The sequence below is a fragment of the Podarcis filfolensis genome (genome assembly GCF_964270895.1).
Source record: "Podarcis filfolensis genome assembly, chromosome: 2".
Classification (NCBI taxonomy): Eukaryota; Metazoa; Chordata; class Lepidosauria; order Squamata; family Lacertidae; genus Podarcis; species Podarcis filfolensis.
Genome location: NC_139605.1, coordinates 50,465,432 through 50,487,109, shown reverse-complemented (window position 1 = coordinate 50,487,109; position 21,678 = coordinate 50,465,432). Strand labels below are relative to the sequence as shown.

Here is a 21,678-nt window from a genome sequence, read left to right as displayed (position 1 = left end):
GTTTCCGTGCGCTGCTCTAGTTCACCAGAAGCGGCTTAGTTATGCTGGCCACATGACCCAGAAGCTGTACGCCGGCTCCCTCGGCCAGTAAAGCGAGATGAGCGCGCAACCCCAGAGTCGTCCACGACTGGACCTAACGGTCAGGGGTCCCTTTACCTTTACAGTTTCCAGAAGGGTAGCCACATGTTAGCCTGTGGTAGCAAAAATAACAGCAACAACTAGCTCTTGGTGCACTTTAAAGGCTAACAAATTTATTATGGCAGAAGCTTGCACATGCCATAGTCCACATTGTCGGTTTAAGGCTCTTGTGGGCCAGATCATTTTATCAGAAATAAATTGTCGCAAAAACACAATTTAGGAGCATTGGTTATTTGCTTGGTATAGTTATACTCCATTCTCTCTCACGAAAGCTGTGAGAAGTAGTTTATCCTCACAATGGACCCTGTGAGGTGGCTTATATCGAGTGGTAGTAACTTGCCCAAGCCACCTGCTCTGCCTCAACAGCTGAGCAGAAATTTGAGCCTTAGTCCCCCCCCCCCCGCATCCACATCTCAGCACTTCAGCCACTGTGCCACTCTGCTTTAATAAGGCTGTAATGAACCTTAGGCCTCTCTGCATATCAGGAGTGTGGAAACGGAAGCTTAGGAATGTGCTCTGCCTTTCCCCACTTTACACAGGCTGGCTGCAGGAAACTCTGGTGTAGCCATGGCAACACAATTGCTATGCAAATTATTAAGATTTCCTCAGCCATGAGTAAAAGGGCAATTATGCTTCTCCATAGTTTACTAAAATGAATAATAATCCTATGTTTTGCAAGAAAACGTTTCTTATTTCTTTGTAGAGACAAAGAAATAGACAAAGGCAAAGGAATGCAAGGACAGCGTACCTTGTTATCAGTTTCCCACAAGAGCTGACCACAGAGAGGTTTAGACCTTCAGTTTAGGGAGTTTCTCCAAAGCGCTTATGCCTCGGGAATTTGGGCAACCCTTCCCTTAAGTACTTAGTATTTGCCTTGTTGAGAATTAATAGACAATTTGGGGAAAATAACTAACAAGGTGCTTTGTGGAACTGCTTACTCCAGTATTGTTTTATAAGCAATGAGCAGCCTTATGCCCAACATTGCTTAGGTATTCTAAGAAACAACAAAATCAGTGCAGTTTAGAAAGTTTCAGTCCAGTATCTTGATTCACAATACAGTGGTACCTCTGGTTACGTACGTAATTCATTCCGGAGGTCCGTTCTTAACCTGAAACTGCTCTTAACCTGAAGCACCACTTTAGCTGCCACCGTGCGATTTCTGTTCTCATCTTGAAGCAAAGTTCTTAACCTGAGGTACTATTTCTTGGTTAGCAGAGTCTGTAACCTGAAGCGCATGTAACCTGAAGTGTATGTAACCTGAGGTACCACTGTAGTGTCCAATTGTACCCAAAATTAGATGAAAACCTGTTTCTTGAGCTCAGGAACTATCACACAGAATCTGGTTATGATATCTTAAGAGGTGTCCAAATGCATAAAGAACAGAAAAATGACTTTCTGAATATTCTTGCTTTGCTTTTCATCCCTCTGATGAAAGGACTGCAGCCAGGTGACTTATAGTCAAAAGACAGCTGTATTTGTTTGGCTGCAGCCCATTGGGACTAGTAGGGTGCAAGGCAGAGAAACCAACAGTAGGTGGAGCCAGAGTCATTGAGAGGCAGAGCCAACTAATTTTACCTTTGTCTCGTCATCTTCCTTGCTGAGTTCTACAAGGACAGGAGGACTGAGATTAAGGAGAATGAGAAAGCACACAGCCAGTGCTCCCCCTCCCCCCAAGGATGGGTTTTAAGTAAGAAGACTGGCAGGTGAGATTGGCAAAGGGCAGACTGAGGTTGCTGGGGCAGTGTCCTGTTCACCTTAAATGTATGTCAAATGACGGAACATGTGTGCCAAATAAAGTGATGCCCTTATGTGTGGAAATGGCTTGATGTGTTGGGAAAAGGCTGCAAAAGTGTGCTACTGTGGTTGTTACACTGCAGTTCATTTTTTCTAATATATTTTGTTGGGGTACAGTATTTGCTCAATGTGCAAGAGAGAGAATAACATCGTCGGTTCTTGTTTTTTTAACAACGTTCTGTAGAAATTGTATGCTGTCAGGGAATCAGGAGCAGGAGCACTGGGGAGAGAGGAATTGGAGAGCGAAGGGGAAGAATCCGAGGGAAGCGTAGGGGACTATGACAGTGGCCCGAGAGATTCTATGAGCTTCTCCAGCGAATCAGAAGATTCCCAGAAGGGGGCACCGATGGTCAGGGCAAGGGGGGTCCCAGGGGGGACGCACCAGAAACAAGGAGCCAGAGGGGAACCCCAAAGCAGCAGTGGAGGATCGGGACCAGTTTCCCCACCAGAGCGTAGTGGGGGGGAAGAGTCACATGTGTCAGGGCCAGCGTCTCCTCCGGAGGGGAGGGAGAGTAAGTCAGGGCTGACCACGCCTCCATCGGAGAGTGGGGGAATGGAGGGGAGGTCAGTTGCAGCTAGCCCACCCGAAGGGGGAAGCAGTGACAGCAGCAGTGAAACGGTTAGGAGGAAGACTGCTGGCTGGGCGCGCGCGCCAAGTTCAAATGTACAGGCGCGCGGGACAGCAGGAGACCCGGATGGGGAACCAGCTCCTAAAGCCCGCCGGAGGGAGGGAGAAGGCTCAGGGGAATCAGCGTCAGAAGAGGCTAGGAAGGGCGAGACCCCGGCGGGCAGGCGGACCCAGAGGAGGAAGGAGCAGCGGAAAAGGTGGAGCAAGGCGAGGGTCTCAAATTGGTGTACAGGGGGAGGAGATTCAGAAGGGTCATCAGCGGTCTGACAGTTGAGACGTGGGGCTGCGCGCTGCAGCTCTGGAAGTGAAACTGAACTTCAATAAAGACTTTTGTATTTAACAAGAAAGCAGCGTTGGTCCTTTGTGAGCTGGGACCTTGGGCAGCCTTGACATATGCGTTACGCATGATGCTTGTGCTTTTAAGTTTTGTGAACTTTAAAAATATTTTTTATTTTGGCAAAAGCTGTGAAGAAAAGAAGCAGCAAAATAGAAGAGTGGTTTCTTGATGAATCAAGCTATCTCAATGACCGCTAGGGGTATTTTCATTTATGAAATGGAGTGACAAATTATGGGGCGGGGCACAGATCCTGGGGACCCCCTTTCAGATTGCAAATTTTGTTCCCAGTTCATCATACCTTTGTCAAAAATAATACATCTGTAGCTTGAAGCAGCTATGCATAACATCCAGGCTCTCGCATAAACACAGTTGTTTATTTTATTTATTTATTTATTTGTGTATGTGTGTGTGTGTTTTGTATATCAGATAAGTGACTTGCAGATACAGCCTCATCAGTGTAACAATATTCCAAACTATTGCCCATTTCAAATCTGTAATGAAGAGAGAAGCTCACTTCTTACAACATAGTGTTGCAGTCTTCCTCAATGCACCCACATGGTTAATAAGCATGACTAACTTAGGGCCACATTTACACCAGACATTTAAAGCCTTATGATTCCACTTTGAACAGTCATGGTTTCCCTCAAAGAATTCTGGGAGCTGTAGTTTGTTCGGAGTGTTGAGAGTTGTTAGGAGACCCCGATTCCCCTCACACAGCTACATTTTCCAGAGCTGCCTAGGAAGAGGGATTGTTGAACCCTTCTGGTTGAAATGGGGATGGTTTCATCACTACCTTAAAAAAATTATAAACACGTCACTTGTCCCTGGGACAGTAGGGGTTATAAATCAAATAAATGGCTAACTAATATTCTGAGTCAATTTGAAAGGGCTGATTGGCAGAAGGAAAGAATGGCATCATGTTCCTTGTAACTGATTGGAGTACAACTAAAATAACATTACAGAGTATCACTTAAACCCTGATTGCAACAACAGTCTTTTTTCCCTGATTATTCCTGGGGGCGCTCAGCCAGCTCCCAACAAATTTTGAGGAGGGCTGTAGCCCCTTCTGCAGCCCTCAACTTCTAAATGTACATCATTGCATGGTAACAAGAAACCCAAGGAAGGCCGGCCTAAGACATTATGCTGCCTGAGGCAAAAGGCAAGATTCTCTCCTTATTCCATGTATAGAAGTCGACAAGACTGCAGCTGAATGTTACTCTGGCACAGGTTATGGGCAGCACCTCCATCATACCTGAGTTCAGCAAACTAGCTGGCACATAACATCCCATTCTGCTCTAAGTTGCTCAGCATCTTCTGCCTGAGATGGCTGTGCCATTTGACCTAATGATAGGGTCAGCCCTGAATCAATCAAGATCGTACGTGGGAGAATACGCTAGGCTGGCCAATGTGATGCATTTCTGATTTTATTATTTTATTGGTGCTGTTGCCCAACCAAGGGATAACAGAAAGTTTTGGGCTCATGCAACCCGGAAGAGCCACCTAGTAGTAGTAGCAGCAGTAGCAGAGTGTGAGAGAGCAGGTGCTTCCTTCCCCTTTCTTTTCTCCTCAGTTGTAGTCTAGGCGTGGAGTGTGGGCAGTTTCTGTCCTCTGTCCATGCTGAAGCAGAAGCAAAGTGGAAGGAGAAAAACAAAATATTTTTGAGAGAAAATGTGGGTTGGGTGGGTGAAGAGACCAGAAAGGAGTGAGACTCTTCACGCTTTTAAAGCAGTTTAGGAGTGAGAGGATCACTTGATATGTGGGCAGTCAGTGCCGCCTGAGGAGAAAATGAGAAATCCATGAAGAGCAGGGCCGGCTCTACTATTAGGCAGAGTGAGATGGCAGCAGATGCTGAAGAGCGGAGGAACTGTGCGCCACATGATCTGCCCCTAGGTGAGACTGCTGGGCAGTGGAGGATGCTGCCCATTGCCAGTGTTGAAGTAAGATTCATGTGACAGTCTGGTTGGCTTTGATATCTGAAATGTGGAGGATGCCTTGGGCCGGCCCTGTTGGAAGACCGTGGCAGCTGTCCAGATTCCAGGCCCTCTCCTGAAAAGAAGCAGCTTCTGGTGCTACTATGACAGAAAGATGAGGGAGGACAAGGGTGGGAATGGGGTCAGAGTTGTCATCTGTCCTTCCCATCTTTGTTTGACTGTTCTGAACAAGAACACACAAACAAAAAATATTATTATTATTATTATTATTATTATTATTATTATAGCAGCTGTGAGATGCAAAGTCCATTGTAATCTGCAACAATGTAGGGTTCAGTGCCTTATCTAGTAATGAGGAACGACAAGTGATTTGTGTTCTGGAACCAATCAATTTCCAATGGCAGGTTCAGTGCAAATAATATACCATAAGCAAGGCAGGAGCACCACAAATGTTAGGAAAGAAACAGCAGGCCAAAAAAAAATGGCTTCTAATTTCTACCTTCATCTGCCTGGTTATATAGCGAAGACAAATCTAAACTGTTTTAGCTGCTCTTTTCTTTTTCATCAGAAGAGAAGTTTAAAGAGTGCAGGACTGAAGAAATATTTCCACAAAGGAAGTTGCAGGTCTGCAAAACACACTCCCTCAGTTCCCCTCTTCCCACGAAGCTTGACACTGGCAGAAGGAGGTTTAGTTGAGACTGTAGTTCCTTTTGTTAACAGGAAAATATGGCTCATGCTGTCAATACATACACTCGGGCGTGTGTATTACCTGGTTTCCTAAGTTCAGCGTTTGCCAGAATAGTATTCTTAGAGGTCCTATGCAGAACCCTCGGTGGTCAGGCCAAAACATTGTTCCGTTTCTCTACCACCTCCAATAAACCAATAGGGACCAGTGTTTGCAGTACTCTGAAATATAAGATACTGCACACAAACCTACTCTGGGGCCTTGTTGATGTGGTCTTTTTTGCCTTTAGTGTACTGAGCTGCAGAGCAACACAGCTGAAGAGGGTCCTCTCTATGCCATAGACAAGACCACATGCTTGAAATCAGCATGGTTTCCAAACTGGATTCAGGAGTGCCTTTAACAGGGCTGGCTCGAGACATTTTTCTGCCTGAGATGGAAAGGTAAATGGTTGCCCCTTTTCCCTCAAGCAAGATGCATAGTACCCAAAGCTGACCAAGTTACTTTGATGCTTGAATTAGAAAAATCCCACAAGCATCTCGCCTAGGAAGTAAGAATAAAGCAATACGTTAAATCACTACTAATGTGCAGGCCTTTCATGACACCCCAAACAGGCTGCCTCACTAATGGCAGGGCTGTCGCTGATCTTTCACCATTGATGTCTGGTGTCAGACATATTGCCAAATTATATTTCGTAAGCACAGAGAAAACTGAATGCAAGAAAGGAGCACAGGTGTCCTTTGGCCTGCTATTTATCACTCACATTTCATGACTGGAGGGCACAATGGCCCTCAGACAAGCTGCCTCACAGGATCACTATAAAGCTCAAACAATGCTTATTTCTGAGCTCACTGAAAAGTTGGCATTAGAAATGTGACCGTCTTCCCTCAGAACACAGAAGCTTAATTTCTCACAGGATTTTCCTTTTTCCAAGGCAAAACACAAAAGGTTAAAATAACATCTGGTTTATTGGATTCAGACCAATCCGCCCAGGTTTTATAAAACAGCTGCTAACATCTTTTTTGACTTGAATTCAGATATGTGCGGGGTGGGGGGGAGGAATCCTAATAGTTGCTAACCAATATCCACCCTCCACTTAGGAATTTGATTTGGGAATGCAGATAATGAAAGACTCTGGTTTGTTGGCAAGTACATTTGAAAACTTGAGCTGTTGAAGCAGTCATGGAGCTGGGAAATTAGCCAAGCAATGGATAATAGGGTTTATAGTCTGACTATAATCTTATCCAGGTTCTCAAAAGAACACCTGGGGAAATAAAGGTGGGGGCAGAGAGAGTGAGAGGAGGAGGGGGCTGTGGGTGCCAGCTCCACCTGCATGTCCCCACTGATTCCACCCCCCAACCCTTGAGCACTGGGTCAAATATATGCATGGATTAGTAGACGATGTGTGGTTGGAATGTTTTTTCCTACTAAATAGATTTGACACACCCGTTACTAATTCCTTTTCACCTACTGTTATGCAATTTTTAGTTATTCAAACATACCAAATCCTTAGCTATGTCTCTATTGGCTTGAAAGGGATTTGTGTGTTCATAACTCTTACCTCCAGTAATTTGAGAGTGCTGTTTGCTTCTCTCAGTCCACTAGAGACCATTGCCTTTATTTGAAACAGGAAGTGAAGAGTCATTCTGAACATAGTATGTGGAGTTGCACTTCTCCCATACTCCTTTCTCAAGGTCTGATTACTTTGGAAACTTTTTGTAAATAATCATACCTATGGTGTGTGTGTGTGTGTGTGTGTGTGTGTGTGTGTGTGTGAGAGAGAGAGAGAGAGAGAGAGAGAGAGAGAGAGAGAGAGAGAGAGAGAGACAATCATCCAAGTTTCTCTGACTTATCCCACTGTCTCCTTATACTTTGAGGAAAGTCCTCACAGAATTTATGACTCACTTAATTCATGCATTTGACAACCCCAACATCCTCACTTTTATATAGATGCTGGTATGTGCACACCTATGTAAAATCTAGCAATTTTTTTTCAGCTGAGACAACATCTGTTTGGGGGAGGCTGAAGTACTAGATATAAAATTACTAAAAGCTGCAGGAAAACCTTGCTCATCAAGGCCCCGGTACCTTTGTGCATGGAAAGCGGTTTCATCCTATCCCCTCTACTCCTGGGTGTCTATACATTATTCCTTCCCCAAATCCATTTTTGGAGTTCTGGGACTTGAAAACTGTCTGGGGACAAACTCCACTAGCTCTAATAAAATTTCCTCTCCACCCCAAGTGATATTACACGTGTGCTATTTCTTTCTGCATTTACTCCCCGCCCCCCATCTGCATTTCTTCCTGAGCAATTACTGGTTAAAGACTTTCATTTTAGGTAGATGCATGGCACTGGAGAACAAGTATGCAACCTACTGATTCCCCAACACCCCAAAAATTCTTAAACCTGCATAAAGGATAACATCTCTTTCCTATTGGCTTTTAAATTTCTTGGTATTAGAGGGCCTGGCACAGGCAGAAAGAATACCCAGGTTCAGAACCTTGCCAGTTTAGTAACATCTAGCCTAGTCTGTTAAGGCAATTTGTTAGCACAACTGAAAGACTAGATGAGTTATTCATTAACAGGACCCCAGCTTGTTTCTACTGCTATCTGAACATGCTCTCTGTTATATCTGCAATGATTATAATTGGAGGATGGGAAAAGAAAACACCACCATAAAATACAGAACTAGTATACACCATCTGAAAATTTATTTTCAGGAATTCTGTTCTTAAGCTACGGAATAAAATGCATGTCATATGCAGGAAAGAGGCTACAGTGAACATTTGAACACTAAACAACTAGACATAGATAGGACTATAGTTTGCTTTATGCAGTCGCTGACACAAGTTTGCTCATTCCACTGAAGTAGGATCTTTCCCTTTCACTCATTACTTCAAAGTGAAGGGGTCGCCTGCAGAAGTTGCATTCAGCAGAGGAGTGTGGCTTCAGCTCCAGGCCAACTTCCTTCCAAGTAGCTAACAGATTCTCTGCAAGAGAAGGAAACTCTGGTAATTGCAGAGACAAGGCAAACACTCTTGCTAATCTGTAGCATGAAGACACAAAACAACTAATACAAGGTTCATCCTTATTAGCTTTCTTTAACACAGTAGCCTTGAATTTTAAAACCCTAATGACCCCGTTATGTTCAAAGGTTTCATGGCCCTTTGCCTGTTACAGGTTTACTAGGAGAGACAATCTCAATTCTTGTATTACCTGCTAGACAATATTCCCTTTTGGAGGAAGCCTCCAAAACCCTACGCAAATCTGAAATGGAGTCTCTAAAACGGTTGGATGGAGCCTTGTACGCCTCCTTCCAGCAACTCCTGGTGCCAAACGTATTGCTCAGCCTTCCTTTGGATCACATCAGTGAGGCCAAGAGGGGATTTTGTCATCTGGGCAGCCCAGGCTTGTGCCACAAAGAGGTCACTTCAGTTTGATTTCACCCCCAGAGGTGAACTCCATTGTCTCTTGAGACAGATGAATGCCAACAACTGTTTAGTAAGCTTGTGTGTGTTAGGACAGAAATAGCAGATTTACTGGCACTAACCCAGTACTTGAGGGACGCGGGTGGCGCTGTGGGTTAAACCACAGAGCCTAGGACTTGCCGATCAGAAGGTCGGCGGTTCGAATCCCCGTGATGGGGTGAGCTCCCATTGCTCGGTCCTTGCTCCTGCCAACCTAGCAGTTCGAAAGCACATCAAAGTGCAAGTAGATAAATAGGTACCGCTCCAGTAGGAAGGTAAATGGCGTTTCCGTGCGCTGCTCTGGTTCGCCAGAAGCGGCTTAGTCATGCTGGCCAATGACCCGGAAGCTGTACGCCGGCTCCCTCGGCCAGTAAAGCGAGATGAGCGCGCAACCCCAGAGTCGGCCACGACTGGACCTAATGGTCAGGGGTTCCTTTACCTTTACCCCAGCAATCTAACCTGATCACAAAAAAACTTTACTGGTCTCAAATTCAGTTTTATATATTGCACTGTGTAAGCTTATGTACATTTTAGGAAGTGGTACTTGCAGTCACCCATCCTGCTTCTCATGTTTATGGTAGTTCAGCCTTAGGGACAAAGCACATTTTTTTCTGTAGGGGTAACCCTATTTGAGCATTAATTACTTAGGGGATTCCAGTTACATGCGGGGGTACAGCAGGGCCATGCTCCACATAAAAGGCTCCCCATGCATGATCAGGGTTTAAAGTCACATGGGGGAGTCTGAGTGTAGAGTGGGCTCCTAGCTTCAGCCTTCAACCTTAATGAGAATAAGGGGTGTTGTGGATACGGCAGCCCTACTCTCTGCCACACACGATTGGAATTGTGCAAGCAATAAGTGCCCAAATAGTTCTTTAGCACTATAGTCAGAAAAGTGTTAGGAAATGTTGTTGTGCTTTTATGTCTTTGTTCACTCACCAATAAAATAGTTCATCATTTGTGGTGTATGATGTGGGGTAGGGGCAATACGTAGCAGCTCTTCCCCACGTGGCACAGTGGGGTAGTTTATCGCTTGGACGTAGATGCTATGCTGGCTCATCATTTTGTCACAGATCTCAGTATTTTTAGCAGCATCTGAAACCTGAGGCAGAAAGATTATTTCTAGACAAGTTTCCAAGACTGTTAAAATGCATTATTTGCACCACCAAGGACAAGCAGGTGTTCCCATGACCAGACTCCAAAAGTTATAGTTACAAAGACCTGTACTTAGACACTGCCAGTTGCATTAACTATTAACCAGTAAGATACAAGCTAAAACTAGGAGGCAAGTGCTTTGGGGTGGGGTGGAAGCAGAAAAGGCAGGGAGAACGAAGCACATGTGTGTGGTCCAAGGCCAGTGATATACTCCTGTGCCACTTCTCTTGCCAGGGAGACCTCAGGGTATCCCCATCCCGGGTTCCTTCAACAGACCATGTGGGCTTCATAACAATCTCTTCCCTAATCAATGTCAGATTGCTGTATTCTGTGGGTCCTGGGCCGGAAAGCAAAGAAATGCAGGTTGCCATCAATCTCCTACTCCCTCAATCTGTTTTATGCATAAATTTAAACTGAAACAGTGGGGGGGGGGGATTGCTGAAGTCATAACCATTAAGATGCCTCTTGGGGAATTGGGGAAGATGCCATATTCTACAGAGTTCAACAAGAATGTAAATGCATACAGACTTAATTATGAAATTTCTGTGGGACATAAAAGAACAATGGAGTTTTTATGTACTGGATTAAGTCCTTAAATATTTACCCTGATAGGAATGATGTGACTGGGACAGTGCACTACAGGGAAGCCAGTATCCATCAGCATCTGTCTCATGAGTTTAACATTGCGTTGATGTTGGCGGCGAAGGACTTGCCCCTCTGCACTTTTGAGGATTCTCACAGACTCGAGAGCGCCAGCTAAGAGCATGGGGGGCAGGGACGTTGTAAAAATAAAGCCAGCAGCATAGGAACGGACAGTGTCTATCAGAGAACTTGTACTGGCCACGTAACCCCCTACACAGCCAAAAGCTTTGCCTGCAGGAAAAACAAGCAAAAGGTTATTTTATCCTTGGCGTACAGTTCTTTTGATACCAAACCACTAATTTTGGTAAAAAGCAGATGTTTAACAAGCAATGCAGTATTTTGATCCCTCTTCTACAGAAGAGAGCTGTTTTAAGTCTTCATGCAACAGAGTAAGGTGGTATGTTCAATACAGAACTACCACCCCAGTTTTAAATAAGCTGCTTAAAGGTGTGCGCACACAAACACATGTATACAGGGAAACTGCATAAAGAAAACCCCTGACCACATCTGAAAAGGCAGACATGAAGCCTTCTTTGGGGAATCAGTACATTTTGACATCACATGGTGACACTTAAAAACAACTGTCAAACAGGTTTCAGTGGCAGGAGCAGTTTTCTAACTGGCCCACCAAGAGGGCTTCTAGGACCAAAAAATTAGGAAAGATTAGTACAATATTCAGTCCTCTCTACTAGTTTTGCTACTTTGTGTTAACAGCATTTTCACAGTGTCTTGTTATCTACAGAGAAAGCATATATTTCACTTGCATAATAAGAGCAAGCAGTCTGGAGTGGGTACAACTTTGCAGTTGTTATGTAATACCAACTGCCAATTCATAGTTCCTTAAAATTTATGGAGGTAAAGTGCTTCCACTGGTACATTGTTTTCATAGCAGCTTTTGAAATTGCAATAAGCAATAGCCTTAACTGGTAAAACTTGTTGCTACGACATAGATTTACTACTTCTGTTCCTACCAAATCTCCTTACACAACTCCCATGTCAGGTTTCAGGATTAAGAACGTTCTACTTTACAGAGTTAAGTTCAAGGTAAGGATAGGAGGACTCTGTAAAACAACTAACATTTTCACATACACTGATTTAATGCAGGAATGGAGGACCTACCACAAATACAAATTATCCTTGCAAATGGAATTACAAGGGTATGATCATTCTGTTTTATGACTCATTCTTAGTCACTCTTACTCAAAATTAGAATGAACAGCACCAGTGTACACATACCCAGCGTTCCAGAGATGATATCCATTTTGTTCATGACCCCATCTCTGTCTCCAATGCCTCCACCGTGAGTTCCATACAGCCCAACGGCATGTACTTCATCTACAAAGGTGATTGCCCCATGTTCATGAGCCACATCACAAAGCTCTTCCAATGGGCAGACTGCACCTAAAACAAGGTAATAGTAATATATCAAGTTCTTGCATTTCAGAACCCGTGTCTTCCCAGTTTTCAGGACCTGGAGCACGATATAGCAAGCATACCATCCATTGAGTGAACAGTTTCAAATGCAACAATTTTGGGAGTAGATGGATCTGATTTTTTCAACAGTTCTCGGAGATGGCCAACATCGTTATGGCGAAAAATGTGCTTTGGCACTCTGCTGTTTCGAATCCCCTGAATCATAGAAGCATGGTTTCCTGCATCCGAGTAAATTTCACAACCTGAGGAGGGAAAGAGAGAGATGCCAGTCAAATACCACATTGCAGCTTGATCATCTGTAACTGGATAGGATTAGGACAACTCACTAATCCAGCTAGAGAGAGATCAGATTATCCCAACCTGAATGTAAAGAAACCTAGAGCAATAAGATTCTTGTGGGAACCTGTCAAACAAGCTACTGTATCTGGGGGAAAGGAGGCAGCGGGTTCAAACCTTGAACCCAGATATTACCCAGCTGGTCCTGCCTTTTGCAAGTCACCTCAATTTTCAAATTCTGTTCTTGGAATTTTCCTGGCAACTATTGCTCAAATCCAGAATTGTTAGGAGAACCCCATTCTATGATTCTGGAAGGGAAGCAACATCACTGAACAAGGTAGTCTTTTAAGCAGGAAATCTAGTGAGTGAGCAGGGCAGGAATGATCCAGTGTTGCCTCGGTATTGCTGTGGCCACATATTATATAGGAAGTGTCATTAGATACCCAGAACATAGGGAAAATATGTAAAGAAACAAAAAACCAAGTGGTACCTTCAAATTCAGCTACCGTACAGCCGCATCTTATACCCATTTAACTTGAGCAAGTTTCAACAAGTTGGCTGAAACTGCGCAAGTTAAATCCAAGCCTGGTGGAGAGGTTAAAAGTTATGTTTTTGCTGGGTCTGCTTGGGGTTACCCAGTGCGTAAAGAGCTTTTAAGCTCCCTATCTTGCCCGCGGGGGGAAATGCGTGCTTAGCGCACCAGCTTTGGGATTTCTGCACACGATCTTGTGGGGCCCATCCAAGTTCCTGCAAGATCTCATATGAGCATCCCTAGCCTCCCAGAGCCAGTGTGCCAAGCGGGATGTGCCCAGCAAGCTCTTTTTGCACTGGGTCCACTTGGGGCTACCTGGCATAAAAAGAACTTCTACGTTTTCTGCTTTTACTTGGGAGGCAAAGCCTGCCCAGTGCACAGGCTATGGAAGTATGGGGGATTCTCTCTCTTCACCTGCTAGCCGCCGGGGCGGCTCCAAGGGTTTGGGTATAAGCAATTTTCATGTATACACAGAATCCGGAACAAAACCCTAGACGCTATGCGCTTGCATTGTACTTGCATTTTGTCTTCACACATCAAGTTTGGGTTTTTTCAGTTCAAAGCTTTTGATACAATTTCCATGAGGTGGCAAAAACATGCACTTAACCTGGCTGGATTGATAAAACTGCTAGCCACGTTCAACTCCAAGCTAGTTTAAGTGTCTGTATTGAATTAATATGGGGCAATCTTGATGCAATTTGGTGTTTTACAGTATTTGAAATGAATGTACCACGGAATATATTTTTTTAGCAATTCCTTCAAGGTACAGTAGAACAGCATATTCATGTTAGATTTACCTGGCAACATTTTGGCTAGTGTGAAGAGTGTTGAATCATTTGCTACAAAGCAAGAAGAGAACAACAGAGCAGCATCTTTTCCATGGAGATCAGCCAATTCTTTCTCAAGATCAACATGGAATTTACTGGTTCCTGATATATTCCTGGTGCCTCCTGCTCCTGCACCATGCTGTTTCAGTGTTTCCCTGTGAGGAAGGTTCCAACAGGGTCATTAAACACAACTTGAAGCAATCTCACATTCACAAATAAGTTGCATTCCCATTCATGTAGGGGAGTTTTAAATAGCTGGCCTGAGTGATAAATCCAAGCACAAACTAGGATAATTTGCGGGGGGGGGGGGGCGGATCTCATAGGTTACCAGCTTGAGATTTTTTTAAAAAACACTCTTCATTATAAGCAAACTACTTGTGGCAATTAGAGGAGAAGCATTCTGTATTAAGAAATACAGGGGAACTCCATTTAATCTTTTAAAACCAGTTTGGTGTCATGTGGAAATATGATACAGGTGGGTGGCTCATTACAAGGAAAAGACAGTGACAAAAGGTCCCCTAATAACCAAAGAGGACCTATAACTTAGTAATTTGCTTGTAACCAACAATGGTGTTGGGTAGGCTTCTAGAAGACACAATGTAATTAGCCAACATTTTACTGTCAATTAAAAACCACTTACATAACAGCTCCACAAACTCTAGGATGACGACTCATCCCAAGATAATCATTGCTGCACCAGACAGACACCTCTTTCTTGCTGCTATGGGATTCTGAATAGTCATCTGCCATGGGAAAAACCTGGGCTCTTCGGTTCACAGTTTTGAACACACGGTATGTATGATCTTTTCTTTTCTCATCAATTTTTTTCTCAAAGAACTGATCATACTGGAAAGTAGAAACAGCTAGAAGAGGAAGGCATTAGCATATGTAAGCAGCTAGAACAACCAACAAAGTTTATACAAGCTTTTGATTTCCATCAAGTTAAACAAGACTGTGCCTCACATTTCGGTAAGTTCTCCTGAAGCAGATGAGACACCCTTTCTGGTCTCTGTTTCAACATCATATCTTGGAATTTCTTCAACAAGCCATCATTTGGATTTCCCCCATCCATCTTAGTGTTTACCGCAACAGTACTTTCTGGTGTTTTGGCAAATTCTACATAGCAAGGTGGCATAAGAAAATTAAAGTAGTGATTGGACAGCTCAAATTAAATTTCATGTGTAAACAATGCAGTTGTTTTTAAAAAATGTTACTGTAACTGAATGAAGTAGTATATTTAATGATTACAAGTACTTTTTTTCTTCAGAATAAGTCCTGGCAGTGCTGGGGATTCACATAGGGGATAACTGTTTCTCAGCCCTCTACCATTCATTTCATGATAGGTATCTTCCCAGTTTTATGTGTGTTAGTTATTTTCAAACTCAGTTATTTTCAAACTATCCCACATTTCCCCCCAAAAATCCAACCAATAAAACACAGCTGCATGAATCTACTCTAGTTAACCGGACAACGAAAGTTTATAGTTATACATGAACAACTGCTTAGCACTACACTGGTGTCCACTTGCTTTCTTCCTTGTATTGTGGCCTATTCAAAGTCCAAGTCACTGAGAATCAATTAGTGTTTCCCTAAAAGTAGCCATGCTTTCAGAGCAGAGGCAAGTGAAAGTCTGTTATTTTACAGTGCATTTAAAGCAGCGTGTGAATTAACTGTCCCAAAGTGTTTTCCTCTATTTCATAACTGTACTTACAGGAAACACCACCATTAGAAAGAGAGATCTTTGGCTCAGACAGGTTTCAGAACTATGATCATTATTATTACACCAACAACTAACGGTAAATAAAGCAGATAGAAAAACCCAAGCCAATGGATGTGCAACACGTGGATTCTGCGAGAGCTACACAATTTAAAGAGCTTGAGAAACTTGGACTAAACTTTGTTCAGTTTTGTCTCCTCTCTTTAAAATCTACCTAGCACGATTAGAACCAAATTTTATTAAACCTCCAAAGAGGTGATACCTTTTCTTACTGCTTGCATTTCTTCCACATCCTCCTGGAGTTCCAGGCTAGCTTTGCGGAAAACACTGCTGTTCCCTTCGTTCATCTGAGCTGCCAAGAATGGGCATTTAGTCACAGTGGCTTGGCTTGCACTCTGGCCAGCGGCAGGTGGGTGGCTCAATGGAAGTTGGGATCTGCTTATGTTTCGTTGGGCCACATCTGGTGAATTTTTGGCCTCTTGAATAAAAGAATAAAGTGTTTAGTATGCAACAAAGGTATCTGAGGTACTCATTTTGATAGGGGTGCTAGTTGTATGTGTCTTAAAATATATTTTATGTGTAATACCTTAAATATTATCCAGATACTGTAAGGATTGAAAACATTTTCATTCAGAAGCGCTGTTTAACTAACCAAACTAAAAAAATACTCAGAGAGCGGAAACACTACACTCTCCCCCCTGCCCAGCAACATATCAAACTATACTCAGAAAACTAAAGGGGAACACTAAAACTAAAAGGGAACACTATACTCAGAGGGGAACACTAAAAAACGGACCAGTATTGTGCAAAGAAGAAATGGATGAATCGTTACATCAGTCCCATTATTCGTTTTGACATACAGTATATTTGAACACACAACAGTTTTCTTTCATTAATGAGAAGTCTGCTTTTGTAGAATCATTTTAAAAATCAGGGCTATGCCTCACAATAACAGTGTGTAACATATAGTTTTAACTGACAAGTGTTCAAGAGAACCAGCAGCACACTCTTATGTACATTTACTTAAAAGGAAATCCAACTGAATCCATGGGATTTACTTCTAAGTTACAGTATATAGGATAAAAGCCTTAGACTGCAGTCCTATGCACACTTTGAAGGGTTGTACACCTCATTTAATTAAGTGGGATTTTCTTCTAATGAAAAACATAGATTTGTACAGTTAGTATTTCCCAAGTTCTTGCTTCCTGAAGTTTCTCCTGCCAGGCTCTTGCCTTTAGTTAGCACTTCCTGATGCAGTGATGAAAACATATTTCAACAGCATGTAGAAAGCCTGTGATTAAAGATATTTTAAGCAACAAAAGCAAAGTTCAAAAAAGGCAAAACTGTGGTGCCAGGTCATTTGCCATTTAAGACGCCCCTAAATCAGGAATGAGGAACCTGAGGCTCAGGGGCAAATGCAGCCTCGCAAGCCTATCTGGCCCCTGAATCTCTTTGCAAACCACACCCCGTGACCAGCCACACTAGCCATTCTCCTCACCGGTCCCACTTCATACACTACTGCATGGCTGGAATGTGAACTTTGATAATGCCTTTTGCTTGCCTAGACAGTGTGTGTGTGTGTGTGTGTGTGTGTGTGTGTGTGGAAACTAGGGTACTGTTCAAAGGTAACATTTCCAGTTGTTGCTTTGCCCAGTTCTGTCTCTGCCCCCCCCCTACTGCTGGCATGTGGGCCCTGGAAGGTTGCCCTGCAAAAGCTTCATCAGTGTCATCCACCGTATGCAATAATTTTTATACTGTTCTTCACCCTTGTTCTTAGATTGTACAGAGAGCGAGTTACAATATACTCTGGCCTCTGTAACTGGGAAAAGGACGTTCAAAGTTCAGTCAGCCTACCACTTTCTCAAAAGTGAACTTGGCTAACATCATATTGCCTTGAAATAATAAACCATTTACAAACATACTGCCAATAAAAAGTTAATTTTAAAATGTAATGCATCACTTCTATTATAATCACTATGGGCAAGATCCCATATCAAGGAGAGTTGGCACTGTTGTGCAAGCTATTTGCTACTCATGCAGAAGTAGTATAACAGTATAAAACAGGATATCACAGGTTAATTCTGTTTGACATTTCTATTGCCCTAAGCTGCCCACTCACTGGATTTGGCCATTGCACTACATTAAGAATGTCCCCCCACCTTCCCCAATTGTATGGCTGTTGCACTCACAGGCTGCCATTACTAGATCTCACCCTAAGTTTCAGAGTACTGTAGAATAAATTAAATTGCTGAACAAACAAGCAGGCAATTCTAGGAGGTTTAACTATCAGTATTTTGCAAAAACTCTTGTGGATGAATAAGATCAGGCCAATGGTATTGCAACTCCATTGGATTTCAGAAGTATGCTCACTGCTGTATTTCAATTTAGTAAGGACAACATTTCAAGAAAGTTTCAAGTTATGCAGTATTAAATAGCAAAATCGCAAAGTTGAGCCTTACTCTCACTAGTAGAAGTGGTTTCTTCAGTTTGCTGACAGTGAGCAGATGAAGTACTCAGGGCACGTGAAGCAGGCTTAGTCGCAACTTCCATCATTTTAGGGCAGTTTTGGGCATAGAAAAGAAGGGATTTGCCAGCCTTTTGCAGGAAAGCCTGGGATACCCTTGACAGGAATGGGCAGCGGCGAACAACAGCTTCCATTTTTCAAGAGTTTTCAAAAGTCTTGCTGAAAATAACAAAACAAAGTAGTTTAACCTCATACAAAGATGCAAAGAGACAGTCTGTATACAAGACTTCAAGAACTACTGGGGTCACTTCACATATGACAAACATATAGATGACCAGCATACATAGGTTACTGACTTTTGGATGTGCTTGCAGCTTTTAGATGCACTCAAGATTGTAACATATTACGATCTACACACACAGTTGCAGGTTCAGTCCTACAAAGGACAGCCCTCCAGTTCAAGATGTTTACAATGCATGAAGCAACCTTTAAGCAAAAGCAAACAACAGAAAACAAAAACATAGCGCCACCAAAGATTAAATAGCTGCACACGCATTGAGCTACAGGCCAAAATACCTGAACCACTGGCATAGTAATTCAGCAGTGGATAATTTCACATATGACCCCTTGACTGACAAAAGGAGGAAAGAAAAACTGGGAGGATAGGCAGTCCAAAGAATCTTGACTCACCAGTTCCAGAAGGGTAGCCTACGGATCTGTTGCAACGTTGTGTGCAAAGAGTCTTGCAGCATGTTAAAACTTACAAAGACTTATTGCGGCATAGCACATTGTGGACTACAGCCAGCCTTGAGTGCTTGCCCAAAATGACAGATAACGCTAGATGCCAGTATCTGGACAGGCAATATTTCATGGGTTCAGTGAAGCGAGCTTTAGCCCGCCTAAGAATATGCCACAATGAACTCGCTAACCTGCAAGACCTCGCCCCACCCCGCCAACACTTCTGTTTGCAAGGCGTTTAAAAACCAGGGAAACTTATTGGTGTGAGTGAGGGACGTTTGTGGAGAGGACGCGGAACTTGTCGGAAACCCCATCTAAGTCTCCTAAGACAACTGACACGGGCAGATCTAGGGAGGCTCCATCCCCGAGGACTGAACGAGATCGCCCCAACCCGGCCACTTCTTCCTCCTCTTCTCGGATTCTTTTGCGGGGGACCGAAGTGAAGACTCCTCTGTGGCCGATCGCAAGCCTGCCAGTGAAGGAGGGCCGTGTCTCCCCTGGCGCACGGTGGAAACGAAGCGATGGGCACAGAGGGATCGGGGCGTGGAGGAGGAGGAGGAAGACCACCCCCCGCTTTCCCTCTCCCCTCCTGGGGACGAAGACCTCCCTCCCGGCCCCTTTCGCCTACGGGCAGCATCCGTGCTTTGTAGGTGAAGAAGCCCCTCCGCGTCTCGCCCAGACTCGGCGGCCAAGGGCGCCCCGAGCGGACACCCGCTCCCCCCGCCCCGGACAGCTCCGTCCATCCGAGGCCGGACAAGGTCAGGAGCGAAGAGGTGCCGGCTGGGCCGCCGCCGCCTCGGACACGAGCAAGCGAGGGATAAGCGCCGCTTTCGAAGGAAACCGGGCCTCCTTCCCTCACGCGCCCCCCGCCGCCATCCTATCCGCCTCCCTCCCCGCCCCCCCCGGTCCCTTACCCGTCAATTAGCGTCCCTCCAACCCTCGCCTTCCAGCTCTTTCCGCTCAGTGTCAACCCAGCTCCGGCCGCCGCCGCCTATATAGTCGAAAGCAAAGGGGCACCACCGCGCACGCGCACCCGAAGACGCCTCTCCCGCGGCAACCCCCCTCCCTTCGCCGCCGCTCCACAAGAGCCCTGCCGCCGCGCATGCGCCGGGATTGGCAACTCGCCCTCCTCGCGAGGGGGCGTAGTCTGTCCCTCAGCCGCTTAAATCCTCGTCGCGCTCGTCTGTTCCTTTCCCGGGTTTATTTGCGGGGAGGGAGAGAGTCGAGATGGTTCTATGTCTCCCGGCTGCGGCTGCGGAGAAGTGCCTTGTTTTAATTGCATAGAATCACAGAACTCGAAAGGACCATCTCTCCCACCCACCTTCAGTTTTTACTTTATGACCCAGTTATATGTGGAAAGTGTTTTTCCTTGAGAGATAAAAGCAACCCCTAAGGACACACACAAACATGCTGTCCAACTCCACCTGTGATTGCTGCCCTAGTATTTATCCATGCTTACCTTTTACCCCACTCTTTACAGGCACTTTAACCTCTTTCCCTGCAAAAACCTGCTCTTTAGCAGTCAATCAGATCAAATGTCAGTTGGGTTTTCCACAGATTGCTGTTTGCTCCAATTCAGCTTTAAAGAACAGGTTTTCACAAGGAAAGCTTTGGAGGGGCGAAAAGGATCCTCGGACCCAGAGTTTTAAAGCAGGGGCAGTGCCTGGAAAGAGCAGGGAAAGGTAAGTGTAGAGAGCCCTTTCTGTGCCTAACAGGAACAGGCCAGGGACTCCTGTTTGGCATGGTGGCTGCTTGAGTCAAGCTTGGCTCAGCATGTAGAGCAATGTTGGGAAGCTCCCACCTTCTCTAGCCTGAAAGTCCTGCTCTCTAATATCAGGGCCAAAGTTGTGGGAATTGTGTGCTACGGGCACATCCACACTTGCATTTGACCTGTATTTTGATCATACTGTGTACCGATTAATTCCCCCAGGAATCAATCCAATCTTGCCCACTGAATTGGATATTATCAGATTTTGCTTAACTGAGCTTCAGTTCAGTGGAGAAGGAAAGGCACTCTGCATCAATTTATAGGGAACATTCTCCTTAATTGTGGCTTTGCCCATTCCAGAGTTGGTCTGATGCTGCAAATGGGAGCAGTCCTTGAAGGCTGCTGAAATCTTCATTGTTATACTGCAAAAGCTTGTTTATTGAGAGGGATGAGCTGTGAAGAGCATCTTGCTCCAGTGCTTAAGCATATGTATTGGCTCCTTTACTGTCTGATAACAATTCAGAGTGCTTGTACTGGTGAATAAATCCCTTAATGGCTTGGGCTCTGTATATCTCAGAGGCCTGCCTTTTCTAATTTCTTCAGGCATGGCCTTTAAATGTCAGCCAAGTGCGTCTGTACACCAGGTTCAAACATCAAGGGCACATCTTAGAGAGGAGCTGTGTGTGTCAGTTGGGGAACTCTTCTCTAGACAAACATGAAAGGACAAAGCCTAAATACCTTTTCTGCTTGTGCTGGATTTAACAAACAAAGCTGAAGGATGAGATCCATTTAATTTATTTAACTGGAAAACATGTTGTGTTTCCCTCAAAATGTTGTTACCTCATGCCCTTGGGGAAGCGGGGAGTGAAACAGAAATGAAAAGTGAGCAAACTCTGATTGAAGATACTTGTGCTGCTTCTTGCTGCGAAGTATTGCAAAAGCAGAAGCCCAAGAAGGTTTAAAACAGCAGCAGCAACAAATAAACTGGTTGTCTCTGGATCAGTGGAACAGGCAATCTTAAGGGTCAAATGCACAGCATCCTCAAGCCAGGAGTGAAACTAATTTCATTACAGTATTCTATATATAGGAACATCTGCACTCAGTGCTTTATATTATTTGAGTGGTCAGGTCCCTGCTCCAAGCTCTCTTCTGTTCAAACTAGTAGACAGTATGAGTATGGCTAAGATGAAGCCTGCTTCCCTCCAGTAAG

The 21,678-nt window shown here is 44.3% G+C and overlaps 1 protein-coding gene across 1 annotated transcript; it reads right to left on the bottom strand.

Moving 5' to 3' along the window:
* Window positions 1–8,200: 8,200 nt before the first annotated feature.
* ALAS1 (5'-aminolevulinate synthase 1) lies at window positions 8,201–19,898 on the bottom strand. The gene is made up of 11 exons (XM_083596291.1): window positions 19,675–19,898; window positions 18,018–18,241; window positions 15,821–16,036; window positions 14,805–14,957; window positions 14,482–14,704; window positions 13,812–13,996; window positions 12,269–12,448; window positions 12,009–12,173; window positions 10,735–11,003; window positions 9,915–10,077; window positions 8,201–8,501 (listed from the first exon to the last, which is right to left on the bottom strand). Exons 2-11 carry the CDS (start codon window positions 18,214–18,216, stop codon window positions 8,341–8,343), a joined length of 1,914 nt encoding a protein of 637 aa, XP_083452417.1. The 5' UTR covers window positions 18,217–18,241; window positions 19,675–19,898; the 3' UTR covers window positions 8,201–8,340.
* Between the last annotated feature and the right edge of the window lie 1,780 nt (window positions 19,899–21,678).

Excerpts from the sequence above, each read along its gene's own strand:
- ALAS1 (XM_083596291.1), bottom strand. The coding sequence starts at position 18,216 with ATGGAAGCTGTTGTTCGCCGCTGCCCATTCCTGTCAAGGGTATCCCAG. Across the intron at positions 10,078-10,734 it reads GTCACATCATTCCTATCAGG|GTTTCAGATGCTGCTAAAAA; the intron begins GTAAATATTTAA and ends TTTCTGCCTCAG. Across the intron at positions 8,502-9,914 it reads AATGATGAACTATTTTATTG|AGAATCTGTTAGCTACTTGG; the intron begins GTGAGTGAACAA and ends CTTCTCTTGCAG.